General features: G+C 45.1%; 1 protein-coding gene across 4 annotated transcripts in view; it reads right to left on the bottom strand.

Moving 5' to 3' along the window:
• Nucleotides 1–1,769: 1,769 nt before the first annotated feature.
• LOC132389677 (NACHT, LRR and PYD domains-containing protein 3-like) overlaps nt 1,770–27,443 on the bottom strand; it is a 73,748-nt gene continuing 48,074 nt past the window's right edge. For all 4 annotated transcript variants that reach the window (XM_059962227.1, XM_059962228.1, XM_059962226.1 and 1 more), the window contains 8 exons: nt 15,457–15,623; nt 15,028–15,199; nt 14,865–14,930; nt 5,126–6,839; nt 4,005–4,091; nt 3,360–3,530; nt 3,037–3,204; nt 1,770–2,873 (listed from right to left, as the gene is read on the bottom strand). In XM_059962227.1, coding sequence (XP_059818210.1) covers nt 2,786–2,873; nt 3,037–3,204; nt 3,360–3,530; nt 4,005–4,091; nt 5,126–6,839; nt 14,865–14,930; nt 15,028–15,199; nt 15,457–15,623 — 2,633 coding nt within the window. In that variant the 3' untranslated portion in view covers nt 1,770–2,785. The remainder of the gene's footprint in view (nt 2,874–3,036; nt 3,205–3,359; nt 3,531–4,004; nt 4,092–5,125; nt 6,840–14,864; nt 14,931–15,027; nt 15,200–15,456; nt 15,624–27,443) is intronic.

Raw genomic sequence — 27,443 nt, 5'->3', positions numbered from 1 at the left:
TTGCAATCAGCAGAAGAACATCTGATAAGTTAGCGGTGTATACAGTGGAGATGATGGCAGAGTTGGCTGCGTTACGTTGGGTGGAGAAAGCTAAACCAGTCAAAGCGTTGATATGCTCAGATTCATCTTCAGTAGTAGCAAGTTTAAGATCTTCTCACTCAAACAGCCGGCAAGATGTACTTCATGAAGTCCTTCAGTCAGTCACAAGAGTTGCAAATCAGGGAGGTCAGGTAAAATTTCTATGGGTTCCAGCTCATGTAGGGGTGAAGTGCAATGAAAGGGTGGATGAGTTGGCAAAGAGGGCAAGAAAGAAAGAAAATATAGAAATGCACATTATTATCAGTAAAGCAGAATTTAAGTGTATAATCTGTGAATAAATTAACCAAATGTGGCAAGAAAGATAGGACAGGGAGGGGAAAGGGAGGCATTTACATCAAATACAACAAAGTGTTGCAGGTACTAGGGTAGGAAGTAGATACAGAAGAGAGGAAATTGTGCGGAATTGTGCGGACCAGTTTAAGGTTGGGGCACTGTGCACTAAACCAAACATTGAAATTGATAGGGAAACACCAGACAGGACGGTGTGAGGAAAGTCAGGAAGTGGATTCAGTAGAGCATGTAGTTCTGAGTTGCAGGAAGTATGGGATACAGAGAGAGACGATGAGAATTAATCTGAATTTGGGGTGCAGGAATTCACAGGGTTTTGTTTTATAGGATATGATGGATAAACAGAAATAGGGTACTAGGATGGGGAGGATAAAGTGTAGGTTAGGGTATGTGTATGTGTGCGATTGGGTGAAGGGATTTAGAATGTGAGTCCATCGCATACTCTGGAGCAGAAGGAGGCGGGAATGCACCATTAAGCTGGGTGCCAACCGCCGTAATACGATAGAGAGAGAGAGAGAGAGAGAGAGAGAGAGAGAGAGCGAGCGCGTAGCGGGGGCTCGTCCCATCAGTCTCCGCTTGGAGTAACCCACCGGTGAAAGGCGAGTACACCCCGAGATTGTGTGATGGGATGGTGTGGAGGGAGGTTCAGTCTTTGTCTGATCCTGGGATTGTGTGATGAGACGGTGTGGAGGGAGCTGTACTCTGTTTGACTCCGGGAGGGTGTGATGGGACGGTCTGGATGGACCTTCAGTCTCTATATGAACCCGTGAGTATGCGGTCGGTCGCTGTTGAGCGATACTGACTCTGTGTCTGACCCTGAGATTGTATGACAGGCAGGTTTGGCGGGAGCCTCCCTTTGTGTCTGTCCCTGTGTGCGTGTGATGGGACGATGCGTGGGCAGCTTCAGTCTGTGTCAGATCCCAAGATTATCTGATGGGACTGTGTGTACGAAACGTCTTTCTGTGTCTGACCACGGGAGAGTGTCATGGGCGGTATGGAGAGAGCTTTACATTGTTTTGATCACGTGATTGTGCTGTGGCAAGAGGCAGAGAGAGTTTGACCCTGGGAGTGTGTGATGGGAAGGTGCGTTGGGAGCTTCACCGCTGCTCTATTGTCCATGCCTCTCCTGTTCGGGGCCTTTGTGGACGCAGGTCAGATTTAATACAATATATGGGCTTTTGTCGTTTTGTCTGCGAGAGCGAGAAGGGTGCGCGGATCTGGGCAGCGACCGAGTTCCTGGGCACCAGACTGTGAGACCGACCTACCTCAGCCTGCAGTTTGAGGCACTATGGACCACTGTTTCTTTGCACTGTTCCGCGGAGCAGCAGTAACCTCAGACCCGTTTCTCTCCTCGAATAAAACTCAAGACCGACACCAAGAAAGGAATTTACATCGGTTTAATGATTGCATCGTGGCAAATGTAAATTCAACAACGTCTGACCTCCATGAATATATGTTGCTCATTATTTTTTTAAACAAAACTATAAAAGTTTATTTGCGCAACGTATACAGAAGACAGGGAGTACACTCAGATTAAAATATGATTACTACCGTCCATTAAACAGTCAGATGCCTGCGGGCCACCGCTCCCGATGATCCCCCAATGTACCTATTGCGATCGGATACTCCCTGTCCAAAGACAGCCGGTCACGAACGTATCGTCGGAAGAGGGGCAAGCAGGCAGATCAGGTAGAATCCTCCATTTTCTGACTGCGAGATCGGTAAATGAGTATCACTGCCAGGCACAGGAGCAAGCGCACCAGGAGCTCCTCCTAGGGTCCCACCCCGTTGTGTACTGGGTGTCCGTATATGAGGAGCGCCGAGCTAAGATGCTGCCAGAACCTAAGCAGTAGTCCCATCAGATACTCAAAGAGGGGCTGCAACCTCCCTGTCAGTCACACATAATTGACTGACCGGCGACAACGAGTGACCGGTTGAATAATCAGTCCCGTTTCTCACCGTCATTCTGGTCGGGGGACCGATGAGTATAAAATCACACTTCACGGAGGTGTCCGAGATCGCTGCAGATCCAGGGTCACTGCCGAGGGATTTGTCAATTTAACATCATTATATCGGCTACACTGTGGAATGTACCGTTTTCAGCCCGAAGTGAGCATAAGGATTCTCTCCCTGGATAATCCATCCCAGGAACACTGAGGTCCCAGACTGTGTAAGTCCCTGGCGCTTCACTTGGAGGAGCTCCCGAAACCAGTCACCAGGAGATAGCAGCGCCGCTGGGCAGGACACGTAATTACGCCAGACCTCTTGTGACGTCACAGGACACTCGGCTGGAGCGTGGTCCGTTGGAAACATTGGTTATTAAATAGGGAAGGCAGCTCTTAAAAGGGAGTACGGGGAAATTCGGCAAAAAATGTCCCAATTCCGTGGGCGCGAATGTTCACACGGATACTCTCAGACCGGGTCTGGTTTCATCCAAAGAACTCAGTTCCTTCCTCCCGGTCTCACTGAACTTATTCACAATCAGCCTGAAACAGATGGGAGAATAAAGATGAAATAAACAGATTACACAATAGTGTCAGTAACAGGGGACCGGGGTTAATGTTTCAACGACACGCACAGACAACTATCACCAGAATACCCGCGGATCCGCTAATATTTTATCAATTGAACATTCACACAAACACTCACTCGATCCGCTGCAGATTCGGGAGGGTCTGTATGAGGCGGCGAAGAGCAGTCACAGATTGGTCTGTGAGAAAATTGTAACTTAAGTACAGCCCCGTCAGTGATGGGTTTGTACTGAACGCGAAGACAAGGTGGTCGACACCAGCGCTTGTGAGACAGACACGGCACAAACTGGAGATGAGAGAAAGTGAGAGTGAAGGACACAGAGAGACAGGAGACGGTACAAATCCCCAGTGTTTATCTGTAACACAATTACTGATCACATTAATGTTCAGTGTCAGATAGCCAGTGACTGTAAACACAATCTCCCACAGTCTGGTACTTACCACAGTTTCTGTATTTTACACTCTGACTTCCTCAGAGCCGCAGACACCAGTTTCACCCCTGAATCTCCCAGTATATTATCTCTCAGATCCAGTACCGTCAGTGATGAGTTTGTACTGAGAGCGGAGGCGAGGTCCTCGGCACCAGAATCTGTGAGACCGACGTCAATCAACCTGCAAATACAAGACAGGGGGTAACGCGCAAGTACACAGGAGACGGTACAAATCCCCAGTGTTTATCAGTAACACAGTTTCTGATCACATTAATGTTCAGTGTCAGACATCTAGTGACTGTAAACACAATCTCCCACAATATGGTACTTACTCCAGTTTCTGTATTTTACCCTTCCACTTCTTCAGAGCCACAGACACCAGTTTCACTCCTGAATCTCCCAATATATTATCACTCAGGTTCAGCTCTGCCAGTGATCGGTTTGTACTGAGAGCGGAGGCGAGATACACGGCACCCGAATCTGTGAGACCGACACGGGTCAACTTGGAGATGAGAGAGAGTGAGGGTGGACGCAGAGAAACAGGAGACGGTACAAATCCCCAATGTTTATCAGTGACACAATTACTGATCACATTAATGTTCAGTGACAGACACCCAGTGACTGTAAACACTATCTCCCACAGTCCAGTACTTACCGTAGTTTCTGTATTTCACACCCCGGGTTCTTCAGAGCCGCAGACACCAGTTTCACTCCTGAATCTCCCAGCTTATTGTGACCAAGGCTAAGCACAAACAGAAAAAATGATGAACAAAGTGATTCAAACCGTGGGTCTGAGGGAATTTCTCTCACTCGGATATTTCAGGAAACATTAAACCCTCCAGAAAATCACTGATCAGAGTTCCCATCACTGTCAATGTCCGTCACTGCCCAGCTCAAGGGGATTCACCGAATGTCAGTAATTTAGTCAGTCAATGTGACCCTGCAAACTCCACATATTCTGTCTCATACTCTGAATGATAGAAAAGTGTTCCAGACGTGAAAAGGTGTGGAAGGAGCCCGGGTCAAAAGTGGGAGAGAGTGCCACAGTGAGGAAGATTTGTGAATGGGAAAGTGTCAGTGAGACCCACCTGAGAAAAAGGGATAGGCAGAAAGAATCTGCAGGAGGAAGTGGAATGGGGTGTAGAAGGAAGAAGGAGAGATGGCACAGAATGTATGGGAAATGGGGAGCAGAGAGATCCCCATGAGAAAATGGGATGGGGATGAGCGGTCCCACAGGAGGATATCAATGGGAAAAAAAGAATCTGGCAGACGAGGGGATGGCCTAAAGACATGGCACAGGCGGTGTGGGTTTTCAATGAAGCCCACAATCGGGACAGGTGATGCGCCTATGGTTGTGGGCAGGGGTGGAAAATCTCACAATGTTATTTCTTTCTTTCTCACTGGGACAGTGTGATGACGGTCTCTTGTCTCTCACCTGGAAGGTGGTGTGAATCTCTGACCCACCTGCTGCAGTCAGTATCGGTCTGGGTGTCAGTAACAGTGAGAAGGAACATTGTCAATGGACGTGTCACAGGCAGCGAGAAACACGGACATTCCTGTGATTTACTCCCATTAAACCAATGGCCGTTGTTCACTGATCTGATGAAGTCTCCAACATCCCTTCACAAGGAACCACAGAACCCTCCCGTCCTTGGGGAATTACTGACCGATACCCTGGGCATTTGTCACAATTCTTCTCAATCTGATTTACTACAGTTTTACCCAAATCCCTATGGAACAGTTTCACAGATCAGAGTAAAAGATAAATCAAGTTACCTCAAATCCTGGCACTTGTGCAGCCCGGGTCCCAGCCGCTGTATTCCTTCACACTGAATGTGGCAGTTCCCCAGGTCGAGGTGTTTTATTGTATCACAGAGTCCGATGACCTGAGACAGGACCGCGCAGTCAATCGGGGTCAGTGTCATTCCACTGAATGAAAGTGTTTCCACAGATCCCAGTGCGGCCTGAGCCAGTCCACGATTCTGAGACTCAAGCAGATTGTACAATGTGTTCAGGAGGCTCCTTTTACCAGCTTCACTCTTCGTGTTTCCACTCTGGCGTTTAACCTCCTCCTTCACCCAGTCAATAACCCGGCAGGTTGTTTGATGAGGAAATGGACCCAGAAACTCCTCCAGGCCCGCAACGGTCATTGGGGAGGAGAGACCAGCAACAAAACGGAGAAATAACTCAAACCGCCCATCTGTCGTGTTGTGGGCTTCAGTGAGGAATTTCAAGATATCCCCGGGATGTGGATTCAGGAATTGTGCGACTGCAGCTACAAACTCTTGGATGGTGAGGTGTGGGAATGTGTACACCACGCTCCGGTCATAATTCTCTCTTTCCAAAAGCTCTATGAGGAACCCGGACAGGAACTGGGAAGGCTGCAGTTTGTAGTTGATCAAATCCCCATCTGTAAACACAATTTTCCTCTCGAACACTCCTCTGAAGGCCATCTGACCAACCCTGAGTAACACATCACGGGGGTTCTCAATCTCACGGCCGTGATTTCTCAGGATGTTGTAAATATAGTAAGAGTACAGTTGGGTGATGGTCTTGGGAACTTGTTGCGGGTCCCTGACTGTTTGTGTGAAGAAGGTGCCCAGTGCCAGAGCGAGGATCCAGCAGTAGGAGGGGTTGTAGCTCATGGTGTACAGGATCTCGTTCTGCTTCACGTGTTTGAAGACAGCTTCTGCCACCGTCTGATCTTCAAAATGCCTGTGGAAATATTTCTCCTGTTCCTCACCAACAAATCCCAGGATTTCAGCACAGAGATTTATCTCCGACTTTTTCAATAATTGTAACGTAGTGGGGCGTGTTGTCACCAGCACCGAACACCCTGGGAGCAGCCTGTGCTGGGTTAAACCGACCACAATATCAGACACCTTACACCAGGATTCAGGATCTATGCATGTGTGCTGAGGATCTGTATCTCTCTGACAGTCAGCAAAACCAATTATGTCATTGAATTCATCCAAACCATCGAATATAAACAGCAATCCCTCTGGGTTCTTCAAGACCTCCCTCAGGATATTCCGGAAGTAAGGATACTGATCAAGAATCAATTCCCTCAGGTTTATTCGACAGTTGATAGAGTTTAAATACCGGAATTTAAAACTGAAGACGAACTTGAATTGTTTGTATATTTTCCCTGTGGCCCAGTCATAAACAATCTTTTGTACCATTGTTGTTTTCCCGATCCCAGCGACTCCGGTTACTGCTGCCGAAATCCCAGATTTTGATTTACTCCTGGAAAAGCTGCTCTGGAACAACTGATCGAACCGGAATTTTTCTGTGCAGTCCTCATGGTCTCTGCCTCTTGCCAGCAGCTCATGTTCCACCAGTCTCCGATTTCCAACAGTAGAAATGACCGTGAGCTCAGCGTATCGATCAACCAGCTGGAAAACCTTCACCTTCTCCCTCATCAGGATCGTGTTCACTCTCAGTGTTTCAGTTTGTGCCCGCAGAGTCTCCTTGTGTTTCTGTTGAACATCTTCCATGGGAACAGACAGTGGACAAACTGTTAGATGCCTCAACTCAGAACTCAATATTTAAGCACATAAGTGTTAGCTCAAAGCTATTGCATTAATTGGATTCATCAATGGATGTTCGTGCAGTAAAGTAAATTCAATTAACAGACTGCCGACTGGACAGAGTGACTTAGTCCAGATAAAAACCAGATCATCACATTTTCATATTAACTGTGCTGTGAAGGTGAGTATTTCCCTGGTAGTTTACTGACCCCCAACTGTCCGGTACTGGACATCCTCCCATTAATGCCAGAGATGTCATTGTTCCTGTGGAAGAACTTTGAAAGTCCAGTATTGACGTGGCGTATGGAGATAGAGAAGAGTGTAGTGGGTATTCAAACAAAGGAGCAGATCGGGAATCACAGCTATCCCTCCCCTCTCCCCGTCATTGATTCAAGTACTGTCTTTGATCAGTATGTCCACTGTGTGGGATGTGATGGGGGGGGGGGAGAAAATGTCATTGTCTTTTCAGGAGATTGAGACAGTCAGCATTTTGACATTAAAAAGCAAACAATCCCCCCCCCCCCATCATCACAGATGCTGATCAGCTCACTGAGTTCTTCCAGAAAATAGTTGAGCCGACTACACAATTTGGATAGCGGAGGATGAGAGGTGACCTGATAGAGGTGTGTAAGATGATGAGAGGCATTGATCGTGTGGATAGTCAGAGGCTTTTTCCCCAGGGCAGAAATGGTTGCCACAAAAGGACACAGGTTGAAGGTGCTGGGGAGTCGGTACAGAGGAGATGTCAGGGTTAAGTTTTTATTTTACTCAGAGAGTGGTGAGTGCAAGGAATGAGCTGCCGGCAACGGTGGTGGAGGCTGATACGATAGGGTCCTTTAAAATACTTTCAGATAGTACATGGAGCTTAGAAAGATGGAGAGCTATGGGTAAGCCGAGTAATTTCTAAGGTGCGGGCATGTTCCGCGCAAATCTGTGGGTCGAAGTGCTTGTATTGTGCTCTGGCTTTACTATGTTCCTATTTTTTCTGTGTTTCTATGGTCTATGACTTTAAATACAAGTTTGGAGACCACGGCGATTTCAAATCGGGTGCTGCAGAAAGCAACTGAGACCGGGAAGTTTCGTTAGCAGGTGGTTCAGGTTTTCAGCTGCTCCAGGACCTGCATGGAACATAGAACAGCACGGGAATGCGAACCTCTGCCAATAACGTTTTAGTGCCAGACTGATGGCACATTAAACTCTGCCTTCCTCAATTTAGCTGCAGACCTGTCCGTATTCACAGCCATATTACAACAGAATTTGTGTTCACTGCTCCCAACGGCTCTCCCAGGCAATATGGGGAGTGCTCAAGGTTAAGACAGATGCGATCATCCCCAGTAGAGATAGAGGATTTGATATGCAGGTAAATTCTGGAAAGATGCAATAGCAGCTAGTTTACTGCAGAAGGTAATTTTAACATTCCATGTGTTGCTGATGACCCAGCATATTCTGTCCCGTCTTTCCTTACTGCAAGTGTATTTCAGGAATCATCTCCGATGGTGGGATGTGTTCTGGGAATAATGTGTGTAATATCTGAACTAATGAAGAGGCCATATTGCAGCTGGTATCTCTACTGGGGATGATCGCATCTGCCTTAACCTTGAGCACTCCCCATATTGCCTTAGTGCTTGAACTCGCCAGAATTTCCTCTCAGTGCAGCTGCCAAATTTCCAAGATCAGTAAATAATGCTCCCCAATCACTTTAACCTCGCCCTCAAATCTGAAATATCAGAACTCTAGAAAATTGGGCTGCCAATTCCGTCTCTCTCAATCAAATAAGATCAACAAATTTTACTACCAAAACTGCACACAATACTGCAGATTCGGCCTCACCGATGCCTTATACAACCTCACCATAACATTCCAACTCTTATACTTAATACGTTGATTTATAAAGGCCAATGTGCCTAAAGCTCTTTTTACGAACCTATCTACCTGTTGAAATTGCTGGGGCCATGGCAGATATATTTAAAAACGTCAGTATCTATGGGTGATGTGCCGGTGGATTGGAGGATAGCTCATGTTGTTCCGTTGTTTAAAAAAGGTTCTAAAATTAAACCGGGAAATTATAAACCGGTAAATTTGCGGTCGGTAGTAGGTAAATTATTGGAAGGAGTATTTGCATAGGCAGGAGCTTATAAGGGAGATTCAACATGTTAGGTCATGCCTACCAAATCTATTCGAGTTTTTCGAGGAGTTCACAAGGAATGTGGATGAAGGGAAGGCAGTGGATGTTGTCTACATGGGCTTCAGTAAAGCCTTTGACAAGGTCCCGCATGGGAGGTTAGTTAGGAAGATTCAGTCGGTAGGAGTACATGGAGAGGTAGTAAATTGGATTACACCTTGGCTTAATGCGAGATGCCAGAATGTGGTAGAGGAGGATTGCTTCTCTGCGTGGAGGCCTGTGACTAGTGGTATGCCACAGGGATCAGTACTGGGTCCATTGTGACTTATCATCTATATCAATGATCTATATGATAATGTAAATTGGATCAGCAATTTTGCTGATGATACAAAGATTGGAGGTGTAGTGGACAGTGAGGAAGGTTTTCGAAGCCTTCAGTGGGATTTCGACCAGCTAGAAAGATGGGCTGAGAAACGGCAATTGGAGTTTAATACAGACGAGTGTCAGGCAAGGCACTTTGGAGGGACAAATCATAGTGGAACATACAAGGTAAATGGTCGGGCACTGAGTAGTGCAGTAGAACAGAGAGATGTGGGAATACAGATACAAAGTTCACTAAAAGTGTCGTCTCAGGTAGATTGGGTCATAAAGAGAGCTTTTGGAACGTTGGACTTTATAAATCAAAGTATTGAGTATAAGAGTTGCAATGTTATGGTGAAGTTGTGTAAGGCATTAGTGAGGCCGAACTTGGAGTACTGTGTGCGGTTACGATCAGCAAAATACAGGAAGGATATTACTAAGGTTGAAGGAATACAGAGAAGGTTTACAAGGATGTTGCTGGGACGTGTGAAACTGAGTTAAAGAGAAAGGATCAATAGGTTAGGACTTTATTTCCTGGAGCGTAGACAAATGAAGGGAGATTTGACAGAGGTGTATGAAATTATGATGGGTACAGATAGAGTGAATGCAAGCGGGCTTTTTCCACTGAAAGCTAGGGAATAAAACCAGAGGACATGGGTTAAGAGTGAAGGGGGAAAAGTTTAAAGGGAACATGGGGAGGGGGCTTCTTCACACAGAGAGTGTTAGGAGTGTGGAATGAGCTACCAGTTAAAGTGGTAAATTTGGGCTCACTTTTAACATTTAAGAAAAGCTTGGACAGGTACATGGATGAGAGGGGTATGAAGCGAGATGGTCTAGGTGCAGGTCAGTGGGACTAGGCAGAGAAATGGTTCGGTACAACCAAGAAGGGCCAATGTGCTGTAATGTTCTATGTTTCTATGGTTCTAACATCACACTTCCATGTGCTGATAAACACTCAAAATCCCACTACCTAACCCACAGCTCTTTCCGCTGAACTAACTAGTTCAGACCAAACAATTCCATCATGTTAGTTTTCCTGCCATTGCCGGCCTTACAATAAGTTTTATTAGAATAACCTGTATCTACTAGGCAGGAGATAATGTATCTGGACAAGTGCTTGGAGTGGCGGTGGAGAGCATTGTGTCTCTGTTATGGAAAGGAATGGCGATGCCCTGAATTGAGGACCTGAATTAGGAGAAGGCAGATGTCAATGTAATACATGGTCTGGATGAGGTGTAGGGACAGTTAGTTGCAGCTAAACTACAGATGAGAACAGATTTATATAAGGATGTCGGAAACATGCCAAGTGTGTACAGGAATTCACTGAGATTGCAGAGCCTTTCAGGAGTGTGCAGGATCACAATATGTCAGGACCCTGCCAGGGGTGTGTGGTGTCTCATAGTGTGTCAGGACGCTGTCGGTTGTATGTGGGATCTCACACTGACTCAGTACCCTACTAGGGATGTGTGTGATCTCAGGAACCTGCCGGGGGTTTGTGTGGTCGCAAGAGTGTTCGGAACCAGCCAGGTATGTGTGATCTGATAGTGTCTTAGGACCCTGTCAGGATGTGTGGGGTCTCACAGTGTCTCAGGACCGTACTAGGGGTGTGGGGGTCTCATGGTGTGTCCGGATCAATTCAGGGGTGTGTTGGGTCACGAAGACAGTCAAGACCCTGCCAGAGGTGTGTGGGGGTCTCACAGTGTTTAGGGTGCTGAAAAAATACACGGAGTTACAAAGGAAGGAAGCTGATAGGTAGGACTGCAAGTGTAGTAATCTCCTAATTCCTACCTGTGCCACCCGACAGTAAGGACAGGTAAACAGTGAGGTATGCATGTCTGAAGAATTGGAGCTGGAAGGAGGGAATCAGATTTCTGAATAATCGGGACAAAAGGGACGTGTTGCACTTAAATTCCGGGAGTGTCAATATTCTTGAAGGCAGATTTACTGAAGCTATTGAAGCAGTATAAACTGATATGGCAGGGGGATTGGAACCAGAATGATAGAGCTGGGGATCAGCCATCAGCTTTACAAGTAGCTGATAGGTGTAACATGAATGGAAGGAAGGACAATCGCATGACTGGCTACAAATGCAGTCAGAGCAAAGAATGAAATTGTATCAACGTTGCAAATTTCAAAAGGACAAAGGATGCAGAATGGAAGGTGCAGTATATAAATGTACGTAGCATTCAGTATAAGGTGGATGAACTTGTTGCACAATTAGAAATCGGTCGGTATGAGATGAAAGGCATTACTGAGTCGTAGGTGAAAGAAGACGACAGTTGGGAGCTTAACGTCAAAAGCTATACTTTCGATCGAAAGGGCCGGCAGGAAGGCTTATAAGGGCTCTGTTGGTAAGTGATAGAATTAAGTCTTTGAAAAGAAGTATTATAGGGTCGGAGAATGTTGATTTTATAGTTGTTGTTAAGAAGTTGCAATAGTTAAGAAAATATTAATGGAAACTTAAATCGGCCTTCAAATATTATCCACACTGGAAAGGCATGCTATAGGGTAATGACAAAATTGCAATGGGGTCTTAAATATGCAAGAGGATTGTGAAACTCAGGTTGGTATTGGATGACAAGAGAGGTAATTTGTTGCACGCCTACGAGATGGCTTTAGAGCAGCTAGTGATTGACACTGCTCTGGAAAGTCTGTCTTCGAGTTGGTACTGTGTAATTAGCCAGATGCTATTAGGAAGCTTAACGTGAAGGAACCCTGAGGAAGCAGTGATCATAATATGATTGAATTCATAGTGCAATTTGAGACCGAGAAGCATAGCTGACTTGTATCTGTATAGCAATGGAATTACAGAGACATGAGAGAGGAGCTTGCAGCGGAGGATTGAAGAAGGATACTTGCGCGGAGCAGAGACGGCGGGAGTTTCTGGGAATAGTTCACAGGGCGCAGGATATGTATGTCCCACAGAGGAATAAGTTCTCAAATGGCAAGGGTAGACAACCGTGGCTAACAAAGGATGTTAAGGACTGCTAAAAGGCTGGGGAAGGGCATATGCTAGCAAAAGTGAGTAAAAGTCGGGTAATTGGCAAGCTTTTAAAATTTAACAAGGCAACTTAAAAACAGCTGTAATAAGTGATCAAGGCTATAGAAAGGAAATTATATTCTGGTTAGATTAACCTCAGTGATTGGCCAAGTGTTGGAGGCTCTTATTAAGGATGAGGTACTTGGAGCCTAATGATAAAATAAGTCAAAGTCAGTGTGAAACCTTGCCAAGGGAAATCTTGCCTGAAAAATCTGTTAAGAGTTAAGAGTTGTTATAGGAATTAGCAAGAAAGGTGGGAAAAAAAGAGGCCATGGATTTCATTTACTTGGATTTTGAAAAGACGTTTGATAAAGTGCCATACAAGAGGCTGCCTACCAAGATAAAATTGGAAGAAAGGGAAAAAATTGGCAGATAGAATACAGTGCTGTAAAATATATGATAATGCATTTTTGGTAAAAAAGAACAACAGAGCCGACATTTATCAAAATGTGGAGAAGGTTCAAACACAAGAGGTGCAGCCTCGTGTAGGACTCTCGGAAGATTAATTTACAGGTTGAGTCTGTGGTAAGGAAGGCAAGTGCAAACGCAATGTGTCAGAATCCTGGAGGGAGTGTGTGCTGTCTCACAGTGTGTCAGCAATCTGACAGCGGGGTCTCAGAGAGTGTCAGGACCCTGTCAGCAGTGTGTGGGGTTTGAAAGTGTGTCAAAACCCTGTTACGGTGTGGGTGTCTGACAGTGTGTCAGGATCCTGTCAGGGGTGTGTGGGATCTCCCTGTGTGTCAGGACCCTGCTGAGAATGTGTGGGTTCTCCATTCAACAGATTTCGGCGAGATGGGGAGCGTGGGAAAACGATGTTTGTTGAAATACAACACGAGTGAATCTGCAGATGCTGGAAATAAATAAAAACACAACATGCTGACAGAACTCAGCGGGCCAGACAGCATCCATGGGAGAAGGTAGTGACGACGTTTCGGGCTGAAGCCCTTCATCAGGAGTCAAAGAACCCTCTCTTCTGTTAAATGTAGCGTTCTGTGATCCAACTCCTTCTGTGATTATGAAGCCTCACAATCTCTTGATCCAATCCTCGGGCTCCACTTTCACCGACACATTGTATTTACGGATGCAGTGAGCTTCTTATACAGACGTTCAGAATTTACATAATCTCAATATTAATTATGATTGTTTTCAGTCCTCTGCACCTTCCTTGCCACAATCCACAACCCTCGGTTTCCCTGTCCTAATTCCCATCTCTCATCCTTCCACAGTGTCCATCACACAACACCGGCAGACAGGAATTTCAGCTTCTGTGTACTGAGCTGTGGAATCTGTCCCCCAGTCTCACCCTCTCTAACACTGTAGCAGTGTTTGCACTAGGGAGTGTAGATGTGAACACAGCGGGTTCATCTGCTGCTCTGTGGTTGAACAGACCAGTTGGGATGTTCCCTGCTTTTCTAATTAAAGTGATGCTATTATTACTATTCTGTGACTGGAACTTCAGTGGACGCCCAACTCTGAGAAAATATAATTTGCGGGAACTGGGGGAGTTTGGAAAATGGTTCAGGGTGAGGCTGTTCAGGAGGGGCAGTGCCTGGCAAGGGAAGGTTTTCACTATTTGCTGTGAAGAAATATAAGTTTATTTTCCATTCTCCAGATCGCCCCTTCTCCACTCACTCCGGTGGGGATCTGCAGTTGCAGGCCCCAGAGCGGTGTGACCACTTTCCTCAAACTCGCCAGCTCTCTGCCTCTTTCCACAAAATGTCCTTTGAAAACTCTCCCTCTAGCAAACACGTTTCCCTGTGTCTCACTGTGTTCTCTGTCTCAGTTCCAATATTTACCTGGTCAGATCCTTGGGGCTCAAAAACTGAACCGCCCGACGCAAATTACAACTGTTGGTGGAAACAGAGGCCAAGTTTCAACTTGATGAACTCCGCCTCAGCCTCATCTGGGCCACTGCGTACCGTTCTGATCACCCCACTACCGGAGGGATGTTGAGGCTTTAGAGAGGGAGCAGAAGAAGTTCACCGGGATTCTGCCTGGTTTAGAGGGCATGTGCTATCATGAGAGGCTGGATAAAATTAGCTTGTTTTCTCTGGATCATCGGAGGACGAGGGGGGCTCTGACACAGGTTTACAAGATTATGAGAGGAATAGATCGAGTGGATAGAGAAAATCGGTTTGTCACGGTTGAAATGTCTATTACCAGAGGGAATTCATTGAACGTGAGAGAGTATATAAATGAAGGGGGATGTGAGGGATAGTTTTTTTTTAATCAGTGTCATAGATGCCTGGAAAGCACTGCCTGCTAATTCTTTGAAGTTTTCAAGAGACGTTTGGACAGGCCTATGGATGGAAGGAAGATGGAGGCACATGGACATGGTGCAGGAAGGAAAGACTAGAGTTTGAGTGCATTTGATTTACATCTTAGCTGATTCGGTACAATATTATTTGCCTAATGGCCTATTCCAGTGTATAACCCTTCAATGTTCGATGCATGTTCACTTACCTTTCAGCTCACTGAGAACGTTAAGTAAATCTTGAGCGGGGTTTGATCGATGGGAGGGATCACAGCCTGTATGAATTTGAAGAAATTGAGGGAATAATGTGTAAAATTGTTAAGTGTTCTGTGTTTCAATCCAAATTTAAATTAATCTCTGATATCATCTCACCATATCCCTGTATTTCCTTCAGTATTTTGTCGAACTTTGGGACTGCATTCCGCATTTTGACAAAGGTTTCCCACATCACCCTCCGGGCGCGGGAGCCTTTCTCCATCACCAGGCTCAGGAGGAGTTTAGAACTGTCCGCCCGCTCTCCCTTATCAGCGAGATCAGTGATTTTCTGTGAAGAGTAACGGTGAACATATTGGGGACTGACATCACACAGAGAATAAGAAGTAAATGATGTGCTCTGTAACGGGATCACACTGGGCCGTCACCCTTTTCACCCTTTTCTATCACTGGTTCAGATTCACATGTTTGAGGTTGTATGAACAGTATTTATGTCCTCGCTGTTCTTTTATCTAATTTCATATGCGATGAGACAGATTTCCGACACGTGATGCGCGAGAAGTCAAACCCATTCTCCCTTCCACTCACCCGATGTTCCTCTCCGCTGAACTGATTCTCGACCGTTAACGCCTGGCTCACTTCGTGTACCCCTCCTTCCATCGCCTGCTCCAGCCTGTCCCCGTAGAAGTTCGTCAGCTGCAGCAGCTGGAAATCGTTCCAGCTTGCCAAGAGCTCGGTGATCACTGAACTCGGACCTGTGAAGGAAAATGGGGAGGATTAAGGAAATTACTGAGGCCTGACACCATATCGGGCAGTAACTTTCTCTCTGGTAGCTGAAGATGGTGCGCAGCAGGTCACAAAACATATTCTGAAGTATCTGGGGCAATGGGCGCGGTCCCGGAATGTGTGGTTGGTGGGGTGTGGATTGTGGGGTGTTGGGATGTATAGTTACATCTGCTGAAAGAAGATCTTTCTTGTCCCCGAGAATAAACGTCGACTCTGGAAAGGACACTGCTTATTCCTAAGAATACAGAGACCATTGGACATAACTATCTTCGTACTGCCCATTAGAACTGCTTTGCTCTGGTCAGATTCCGGTGCTCTGCCTGCCTATTCAATCCCTTCCTTGGCAAATCTCTGGGATATTTCACAAAATGTTGGAGGAACTCAGCGGGTCAGGCAGCATCCATGGAGGAGAATAAGCAATTGATATTTCGGGCCAAGGTCATTCATTGGGACTGGAAATGAGGGGACAGAAATTCTAGATTTTGCCACATTACATTCTATTCCTTGTGGTCATGATCTGAAACGTCAACTGTTTATTCCTCACCATGGATGCTTCCTGACCTGTTAAGTTCTGTCAGTATTCAGTGTGTCTTTGTGTTACTTGAAACTTCTAGCATCTGCAGAATGACTTGTGTTCTGGAATACCTCACTGTGTTAATGTGCATCACAGACTGCTAATAAGAACAGCATGTAGACAGTAATTGTACTCCTAAGTTCGCGCAGAGATGTTTCTCTCTCTCTCATCTCTCAGATCAGTCCCTTCACAAATAGTTTGTAAATTGCCGATATTAAATTAAACCCAGACACAGAGTCAAGGCAATATTTATAAATTAAAATAATTCGCCAGCATACCCGTGACCTTTCCCGATATCGTTCTGTTACTCTTGAAAGGGAGCAGTGGAAGACCAGGAAATTATAGACCAGTGAGTCTTACCTCAGTGGTTCATAATTTATAAATATATAACCATATAACAATTACAGCACGGAAACAGGCCATCCCGGCCTTTCTAGTCCGTGCCGAACGCTTAATCTCACCTAAACGGCGCTCAGCCCGTAACCCTCCAATCCTTTCCTGTCCATATACCTATCTAATTTTACTTTAAATGACAATACCGAACCAGCATCTACCACTTCGACTGGAAGCTCGTTCCAGTCAGCTACCACTCTCTGAGTAAAGAAATTCCTCCTCCTGTTACCCTCAAGCTTTTGCCCCCTAAATCTTAACTCATGTTCTCTTGTTCGAATCCCCCTAATCTCGACGGAAAAAAAAGCTTATCCACGTCAACTCTATCTATCTCACTCTTAATTTTAAATGCCTCTATCAAGTTCTCCCTCAACCTTCTACGCTCCAAAGAATAAAGACCTAACTTGTTCAACCTTTCCCTGTAACTTAGGTGCTGAATCCTAGGTAACATTCTAGTAAATGTTCTCAGCACTCTCTCTACTTTGTTGATATAATTCCTATAATTCGGTGACCGCAACTGTACACAATACTCCAAATTCGGCCTTACCAATGACTTGTACAATTTTAACATTACATCCAAACTCCTATATTCAATGCTCTGATTTATAAAGGCCAGCATACAAAAAGCTTTCTTCAACACCCTATCCACATGAGATTCCACCTTAAGGGAACAATTCATTATTATTCCTAGATCACTCTGTTCTGCTGAATTCTTCAATGCTCTACCATTTAATATGTATGTCCTATTTGGATTATTCCTACCAAAATGTAGCACCTCACACTTATCAGCATTAAACTCCATCTGCCATCGTTCAGCCTACGCTTCTAACTGGCCTAAATCTCTCTGAAAGCTTTGAAAACCTACTTCATTATCCACAACGCCACCGACCTTTGTATCATCTGCATACTTACTGGTACAATTTATCACCCCATCATCCAGATCATTAATGTATATGACAAACAACTTTGGACCCAATACAGACCACTGTGGCACACCAGTATTCACCTGCCTCCAACCTGACAAACCATTATCCAGAGCTACTCTCTGATATCTCCCATCCAGCCACGGTTGAATCCATTTTACTACTTCAATATTAATACCTAACGATTGAACCTTCCTAACTACCCTTCCGTTCGGAACCATGTTACAGGTCTCACTGGTCCATATAGTCAACATCCGCTGTTTTACCCTGGTCAACTTTCCTCGTAACCTCTTCAAAAATTCAGGTAGTTTGTCAAACTTGACCATCCACGCACAAATCCATGTTGACTGTTCCTAATCAGCACTGTCTATCCAAATAATTATATATAGCATCTCTAATAATATTTTCCATTAATTTACCCACCACTGACGTCAAACTGACAGGACTGTAATTGCAAGGTTTACTCTTAAAACCCTTCTTAAACAATGGAACCACATGAGCAATACGCCAATCCTCTGGCACCGTCTCCGTTTCTAATGACATTTGAAATATTTCTGTCAGAGCCCCTGCTATTTCTACACTAACTTCCCTCAAGGTGCTAGGGATTATCCTGTCAGGATCTGGAGATTTATCCACTTTTATATTCCTTAAAAGCACCAGTACTTCCTCCTCTTTAATAATTATAGTTTCCATAACTTTCCTACTTGTTTCCTTTACTTTATACAATTCAATATCCTGCTCCTCAGTGAATACGAAGAAAATATTTTTTTCAAAATATATCCCATCTCTTTCGGCTCCTCACATAGCTGCCCACTCTGATTCTCTAAGGGACCAATGTTATACCTCACTATCCTGTTGTTATTAATATAACTGTAGAAACCCTTTGGATTTATTTTCACCTTATTTGCCAAAGCAACCTCGTATCTTCTTTTAGCTTTTCTAATCTCTTTCATAGGATTCTTCTTACATTCTTTATAATCCTCGAACACCTCACTTACTCCATGCTGCTGATGTTAATTGTAGATATCTCTCTTTTTACTAAACAAACTTCTAATATGCCTTGAAACCATGTCTCTCTCAAATTTTAACCTTTCCTTTTAACCAAACAGGAACATAAGGATTCTGTACCCTCAAAATTTCAACTTTAAAAGACCTCCAGTTTTCTTTTACATCCTTCCCACAAAACAAATTGTCCCAGTCCACTCCTTTTAAATCCTTTCTCGTCTCCTCAAAGTTGGCCTTTCTCCAATCAAGGATCTCAACCCTGGGTCTATTCCTATCCTTCTCCATTATTATATTGAAACTAATGGTATTGTGATCACTGGACACGAAGTTCTCCCCAATACATACCTCCGTCACCGGACCTATTTCATTCCCTCACAGGAGATCCAACACTGCCCCTTCACTAGTCGGTATCTCTATGTATTGCTGCAAAAAAAAACTATCCTGCGTACTTTTTAGAAACTCCAACCCGGTCTATGTGTGGAAAATTAAGATCTCCGACAATCACCGCCCTGTGCCTACTACAAATATCTGCTACCTCTTGCAAATTTGCTCCTCCGATTCTCGCTCCCCATTAGGTGGTCTATAATGCACCCCTATAAGTGTTACTAGACCTTTCCCATTCCTCAATTCCATCTAAATAGCCTCCCTAGACGACCCTCTCATCTATCCCATCGGAGCACTGCTGTAATATTTTCTCTGACAAGCAACGCAACACCTCCCCCACCGCCTTGTCCCTCCGATTCTATCACACCTGAAGCAACGAAATCCAGGAATATTTAGTTCCCAATCAAACCCCTCCTGCAACCATGTTTCACTAATAGCTACAACATCATATTTCCAGATATAATTCCATGCTCTCTCATCCACCTTTCTTACAATGCTCCTAGCATTAATATAAATGCATTTAAGAAATTCCCCACTTCTTCCGCTCTGTTTATCTCTAACAGTACAAAGAACGTTACTGTCTTCTTATTTTCGCTTCTCCCGTACATCTTTTCCCAAACGCCGGTTCCCCTCCCCCCATCTGATCTAGCTTAAATCCACTGGAGCCTCCCTAGAAAACCTACCTGCAAGAATATTTGTTCCTCTCCAGTTCAGATGTAAATCGTCCCGGCGGAACAGGTTCCACCTTCCCTGGAAAATTGCCCAATTATCTATAAATCTTATAAATATTATCTATAAATCTGAAGCCCTCCCTCCTTCAACATGTCTTCAGCCACGAGTTGATCTGCACTATCTTACTATTTCTAAACCCACCTGCACGTGACACTGGTAGCAATCCTGAGATTGCTATCCTGAAATCGATAGAGAAGATCCTCAGAGGAAGATTTATGGAAATTTGGAAATTAGTCAGCATGGCTTTGTCAAGGGCACGTTGTGCCTTATGAGTCTGATTGTACTTTTTGAGTATGTGTCTGAATACATTGATGAAGGAAGAGCTGTACATGTAGTGTTTATGCATTTCAGCAAGGCATTTGATAAGGTAACCCATGCAAGTCTTATTGAGAAACTAAGGCGGCATGGGATCCAAGGGGACATTGCCTTGTGGATCCAGAACTGGCTTGCCCACAGAAGGCAAAGTGTGGCTGCAGAGGGGTCATACACTGCATGGAGTTTGGTGAATACTGGAGTGCCGTAGGAATCTGTTCTGGGAAACTTACTCTACGTGATTTTTATAAATGACCTGGATGAGGAAATGGAGAGATGACTTAGTAAGTTTGCTGATGACACTAAGGTTGGAAGTGCTCTGGATAGTGTGGAGGGCTGACAGAGGTTAGAGAGGAGCATTGATAGGATGCAAAACTGGGCTCAGAAGTGGCAGATGGAGTTCAACCCAGATAAGTGTTCAGTGGTTCATTTTGGTAAGTCGAATATGATGGCAAAATATAGTATTAATGATAAAACTCTTGGCAGTCTGGAGGATCGGAGGGATCTTGGGGTCCGAGTCCATAGGACGCTCAAAGCAGCTGCGAAGGTTGACTCTGTGGTTAAGAAGGCATATGGTGCATTGGCCTTCATCAATCGTGGAACTGAGTTTAGGCGCAGAGAGGTAATGTGGCAGCTATGTAGGACCCTGGTCAGACCCCACTTGGTGTACTGTGTTCAGCTCTGGTCGACTCACTACAGGAAGGATGTGGAAGCCATAGGAATGATGCAGAGGAGATTTACAAAGATGTTGCCTGGATTGTGGAGCATGCCTTATGAGAATAGTTTGAGTGAACTCGGCCTTTTCACCTTGGCGCGACGGAGGATGAGAGGTGAGTTGACCTGATAGAGGTGTATAAGATGATGAGAGGCATTGATCGTGTGGGTAGTCAGAGGCCTTTTCCCAGGGCAGAAATGGTTGCCACAAGAGGGCACAGGTGTAAGGTGCTTGGGAGTAGGTGCAGAGGAGATATCAGGGCCATTATTTGTACGCAGAGTGTGGTGAGTACATGGAATGGGCTGCCGGCAATAGTGGTGGAGGAGAATACGAAAGGGCCTTTTAAGAGAATTTTGGATAGGTACATGGAGCTTCAAAATAGAGGGCTACGGTAGTCCTAGTAATAGCTAGTGTAGGGTCAGTTTCACCACAACTATAGGTTTTCTAAGTTTCTATGTATTTCGGAGTGGTCTCAGCGAGTTGGCTCAGAGATGACCATGACAAACTGGATTCATTCATCTCCCCAGCTACCAGGGTGGACAATCGTCCAATAGAACGCCATAGTCTTTCTCCTCCTGCCATTCCCACCGCCCCGGCAGAGGAACTCATGCTGCTGGGACGGAACCGCCTTTCTCCCGCTGAGCGGCTCCGGAGACTGAGAGCAGGTGAGTGTCTACATTGCAGCCAGTCCGGCCATTTCCGTGCTACCTATCCCCTTCGGCCCATGAAACTCGCCCCTCTCTTCCTAGGACCTTTCGCGATTGAGCGTATTATAAACCCCATGTCAGTTCGACTCAAACTGCCCAGACCTATGCACATCCATCCTACATTCCATGTTTACCAATTGAAACCGGTCTCTGTCTGCCCTTTGTACCCTCCTGCCCAACACCCTCCATCCGGGCGGATCATTGACGACCACCCACCATACACCGTCTGGCGAATACTGCATGTGGGCCGCCGAGGAAGGGGCATCCGGTACCTGTTCGATTGGGAGGGATACAGCTGGAGCAACGTTTCTGGATTGCCTTCTCCTTCATCTTGTTTGTAGTGAGCTGCTGAAGATGTTCTATCGGTCAGTTGTGGAGAGCGCCCTCTTCTTTGTGGTGGCGTGCTGGGGAGGCAGCATTAAGCAGAGGGACGCCTCACGTCTTAATCAGCTGGTAAGGAAGGCGGGCTCTGTCGTGGGCACAGAACTGGAGAGTATGACATCGGTGGCAGAGAAGAGGGCGCTGAGTAGGCGACGGTCAATCATGGAAAACCCTGAACATCCTCTGCACAGCACCATCCAGAGACAGAGAAGCAGCTTCAGCAGCAGGTTGCTGTCAATGCAATGCTCCTCAGACAGGATGAAGAGATCATTACTCCCCAACGCCATTCGGCTCGACAATTCAACCACCAGGGGCAAGACATGTTAAAGTGCCGGGGTTAGGACTGAGATTAAGTTACCACTCAATGCACTTTAGTAAACTATTTAAGAACTTTTTAAAAGCTATTTATTAATGATTTTTGGGAGGGTGATTTTAGATGCATTTATTTATACTGAGTTAAATACTGTATATAATTAGTTTTGCTACAATATGTGTATGGGACACTGGAAAAATGTTGAATTGCCCCTTGGGGATGAATAAAGTATCTATCTATCTATCTATCTATCTATCTATCTATCTATCTATCTATCTATCTATCTATCTATCTATCTATCTATCTTGGACCCTTCCCTCATTCGTGATTTCCATCCGGCCCATCTGAACAAGCCTGCTGGTTCGCATGGAGGATCCCGTTGAGGGCGGAGGCATTGTCCTGGTCCCGATCGTTAATCCCCTATTCTGCTCCTAATCCCCTTTGATTATGCCTTAATTCCGATTGTTAATTTCCCATTTACTGCTAATTCGTTTTGATGACAGAACACCTGGTCTCCACCAAGAACTGCAGTACAAGAACCTCGGCGTCACAACCACTAGTCTCCAGTCCGTTGGTCTTTTTTCCTATGATGTAACTACGTTCCCTGACCGCTTAGAACCGTTTGTTCTGTCTAGCTCCTTTTTCCGGGTTTACCTCTCAGACTCCACTTCTCTGAGTCAAGGCTCCGCGTCAGGATTTCGTGTCAAGGCTCTAAATCAAGGCTCCATGTCAAGGCTCCATATCAGAGCTCTATTTGCTGTTCGGCGTTTACACCCGTGTAAGAATTTAGACTCAATCTCCGGCCCGTGTCCTGTCCTTGGGTTCGCTCCCTACACTCTTGTAACACTTGGTTTAGTTAAAATTCACCGCTATATTCTCAACAGAAGTTTCTGAATCTGCCGATTATTTCAAATATTCTGAGTTACTTAATGAATACTTTGCTTCAGTATTCACCACGAAATGTGGGGATGACTTACAGTGGACTGAAATCTTGAGTGTATAGCCATTAGGAAAGAGGATGCACTAGAACTTTGGAAAGGTATTAAATTAGATAACCGCCGGGACGAGATATAGCCCAAGCTATTGAGAGAAGCGAGTAGGGAGATTGCTGAGCCTCTGGCGATGATCATTGCATCATCAATAAGGACGGGAGAGGTTCCATCGGATTGGAAGGTTGCAAACATTGTTCCCCTGTTCAAGAAATGGAGTAGAGATAACACAGTAAACTAAAGATCAATGAGACTTACTTCAGTGATAAGCAAAATATTGGAGAAGATACCGAGAGAGCATTTGGAGAGACATAATCTGTTTCGGGATAGCCAGCATGGCTTTGTGAAGGGCCAGTCATGCCTGATGAACCTGACCGAATTTTTGAGGATGTAACAAAACACGTTGATGAAGAGCGTTGATGTAGAGTATATGGATCTCAGCAAGGCATTTGATAAAGTACCCCATGTAAGGATTATTGAGAAAGTAAGGAGGCATGGGATCCAAGGTGGAAGTTCTAAGCCGTTTCTAGAGTAGGTTACATGGTCATCATAACATTGTGGAACTCTAATATGCTGGAGATTTAATGTGGCTTTTTAACACTGATCAACATAAAAATAATTTTGTGTTCAAAGTAAAAACAGCTCTCTTGAAATGTCATCGGAATTAATAACATATATAAAACACAAAATATTTGATTGCATCGGCATTCATCCTATTTTAACATGAGACACAAAATCAGCACTGGGGCAGCCAATTGGCTTTAGATCTCACATAATTAGTTTAATGGATATCTGTTTTTGGAGTCCTATATATAGTCTAGGTGTTGTAATTGATTGTAGTAAAAATTCAGCTGTATCTGGAAGGCCCAGCTTTCGGTGAGTCAGTATCCTGGCAGAAAATACACCCTAAAGACAAAGGAACACTCAAAGCAACTCCATGAAAAGGTTAGAAGATCGATAAAAGAACATTAACAAGTCAGTAAGTCTCCCTTGGAGTACAGTTAAGTTAATCATGGAGAAATGGAAAGAAAATGACACAGCTGTAAATCTGCCCAGAGCAGATGTTCTCAAAACCTGAGTGCCCGTGCAAGGGCACCAGTGAGGCAGGCCACCAACAGACCTATGACAATGGAGGACTAACAAGCGTCAGTCCCTGAAATGGTGGAGACTGCACAGGCAAGAACTGTTCCTGGGTGCTTCACAAGTCGCAGCTTTATGGGAGAGTGTCAAAGAGAAAGGCACTGTTAAAAACAAAAAAAAAAACTCACATTAAATCTCAGCTAGAGTTTGCCAGAAGGCATATGGGAGTCTCTGAAGTCAAGGAGGAGTAGGTTTTAAGGTCTGATAAAAGCAAAATTGAGATTTCTTGACATCAGACTAAATGCTATATTTGAGGGAGGTTAACGGGGTCAGGTCGTGTTCCTTGAGTGGGTTATATGTACAAATTTGGTGCTGAAAATTATGGACGTTGGCTGTTCACCACTGATTTATGCTATCATATCACTATTCCAGACACTGTAGTGAGTTCTGAACCTGTATCCTGCCCAACGTTGATAGAACTGCAGAGTTACGGCAATGCTACCATATCGGCTATTTAAAACTCCACACAGTTCTCTCCTCCTTTCAGCTGCCAGTTTAATTCTTTGACGTGCGATTCTCCCTGGTTCTGCTGTGCAAGGGATTGTATGGGATATCAGGAAGGGGTAGCGCCTCTGGTGGGGAACATGTCGCGTCCTTTTCAGAGAGGTTTGTCCACCTTTGATCCCCACTCTCATTTGTGGTTACCCGCAGCTGTTTGCTTGCGACAGCGGCCACACCCCGGACAACGGGTTCGACAAGCCGGCTAAACCAGGTGAGGGTAGCCGACGGGTATCAAACCCTCGGTGAGATAGGGAGTTGTCTATCCCAGCATGTGAAGGCAGACTCCGGCGGACAGAGCGGACGAGACCAATGGCAGGTCCAACGGTCAAGAAGGCGATCTCTTCAAGCGTCGTGGAACAAGACACAGAAGTTGTCCTGGTCATGCACTGCGCCCAGTCCCATCTCCAGCCGTCTCGACTCTTGTGCTGCCACCGGAACCAGATGGGAATTGGGAAGAGAGTTTGAGGCTGACGTTGTGCAACTCTCCCTCACTTAAATCCAAATTAGGCCCTAGTCTCGACACCATCATCAAATAGTGTCGAGGTCTTCATCGACGACGATGGAAGAGCAGAAGTGTACCCAGGTATCAAAATGGTTGCCAGTCTTCGGATGAAATTTGCCTGATGTTTCTCAACATAAGTAGAACTGTATCAACAGTAAAGGCAAAATTGCGTATTTTAAATCTAACCTGTCAGAAAACGTGTCCACCACTTCCTCAGCCCCTTTCAAGCCCCTTTAAGACCATCCAGCACTGTCTGTTGCAGACTCGGATTCTGCCCTCCGGATAGTGGACCATTGGTCCCCATAAAGGATTTGCTTAAGAAGTTCGGCGGGTAGAGGCAAAGAATATCGTTTGACTTAAGGGTAAGTTTCCTCCTTTTTATTGCACAATCAGAGAGTGAGGATGCCAACACAGTGGAATACACTTCTTGTGGGATGTGAGAATGAAAGACCTCCAGTGTCTTTGCCGACTACATCTGCAAGAAGTTCATCCAGCTGTAGCTTCTGCCAGAGAACATTGCGAAACTGGAGCAGGAGCTGGATGGACTCTGGAATATTTGGGATGCTGAGGATTTGATTGACAGGTAATAAGGACGGGTAGTTATACCTAAGGTGCAGAACACAGTTAATTGTGTAATAGTCAGTAGGGACTAAGCAGATAGTAGACAGTGCAGGGTATCCCTGTCCCCGTTCCTCTCAATAGCATGTATACTGATTCGGATACGGTCGGGAGGATGGCTCAGCAGAGGTGTCTGCCACTGCCTGGCTCTGTGAGGCAGAAGAGACGATGGCAAAGCAGGCAGGCAGTAGTGATAGGGTAGAACAGCATCCCCGATTGTCAGGTTTCCTCCAAGATGCCAGAGACAAGGCCATCTCATATCGAGTCTGTAACATTTTTAACTGGGAGGGTGAGCAGCCTCAGGTATCCGTACACTTCAGTACCGATGAAATAGGTAGGAAGGTAACAAGGTCCTGCAAAGAGTGTTTGGGGACTTGGGTGCTAATTAAATGGCAGGATGACATGACTACCAGGTTTGTTATCTCAGGGAGGTTACCTGTCCCTAGTGCTACCGAGACCAGAAAAAAGGAAGATAACACAGTTTAAAATGTAGCTACCGAGTTGTTTGAGGAGGTATGACCAGATTTGTCGATCATTGGCTCTCTTCCAGGGAAGCTGAGATCTGTATAGACATAGCAGTCTGCACTTTAATTTCACGATGGACGGACTAATATCATTGCGGGGAGGTTTACTATCAGCACTCAGAGGCTTTTTAACTAGAGTTGCAGGGAATGGGAACCACTGGACAGATGGTACGATTACTGGATAATGGGCAGATAGTGGAGGAGCTGCACGGAAAATATGCCAGGCCTGTACATAAATTCATGAATGGAAATTGATTGCAATTGCGTCTATATTAGTGCAGGGAATATTGTTCATAAGGCCTATAAGCTTAGCATATGGATCATAATGTAGCGATTGGTGAGATTTGGTTGAGGGAGAGGCAGGACTGGCAGCTTAATAACCCAGATTTCGGTTCTGGTTGCCTGCTATAGGGAATATATCAATAAGATTGATATAGCGCAGAGAAAAATATACAGCAATGTGCCTGAGTTACAGGACTTCGGTTAGAGGGAATGTTTGAACAGTTTAGGATTTTAGGTTAGGGCGGCATTGTAGCATAGCGGTTAGCAAAGTGTCTTTATGCAGTAGCGACCTGCGTTTAAATCCCGCAGCTGGTTAAGTAGCCTATACGTTCTCCCTGTGTTTCCGGTATCCTACCGAATTCCAAACATGTTTGGGCTAGTAGCTTAATTGATTACTTGCATATATTAGGTGGCGCGAACATATCCTGACGTGTTGTATGAAGGATGGGATGGGGTGTGGTGTACACTGTCTGTCAAGTCCACTGGCTCCTGCTCATCGATTTGTCCGGCTACTTTTGATGTGAAGCTTCTAATTAAACATGTCTGCCCTTTGATAAACCTGCTCAAACTGTATGCTATCGTTTCATGAATGTCAGAATCAGTTCTTATGAAGTATTTGACAAGGTACTCAATGGTTTATTTGAAACTATTTTGCAATCTACCAACATGCTTCAGGTTCAAAGCTTCCAGACACTTCCGGAACATCTATGTCAAAGGGAAACCCATTATGAGAATTGGCTCCACTTGTGCATAGCTTTTGAATCTTTGTGTTCATTTTCACTCCATTTTGTGGCATG

Source organism: Hypanus sabinus, unplaced genomic scaffold (assembly GCF_030144855.1).
Source record: "Hypanus sabinus isolate sHypSab1 unplaced genomic scaffold, sHypSab1.hap1 scaffold_623, whole genome shotgun sequence".
Classification (NCBI taxonomy): Eukaryota; Metazoa; Chordata; class Chondrichthyes; order Myliobatiformes; family Dasyatidae; genus Hypanus; species Hypanus sabinus.
Note: the sequence above shows the minus strand (reverse complement) of the source record. Positions and strands in the feature narration are given on the sequence as shown.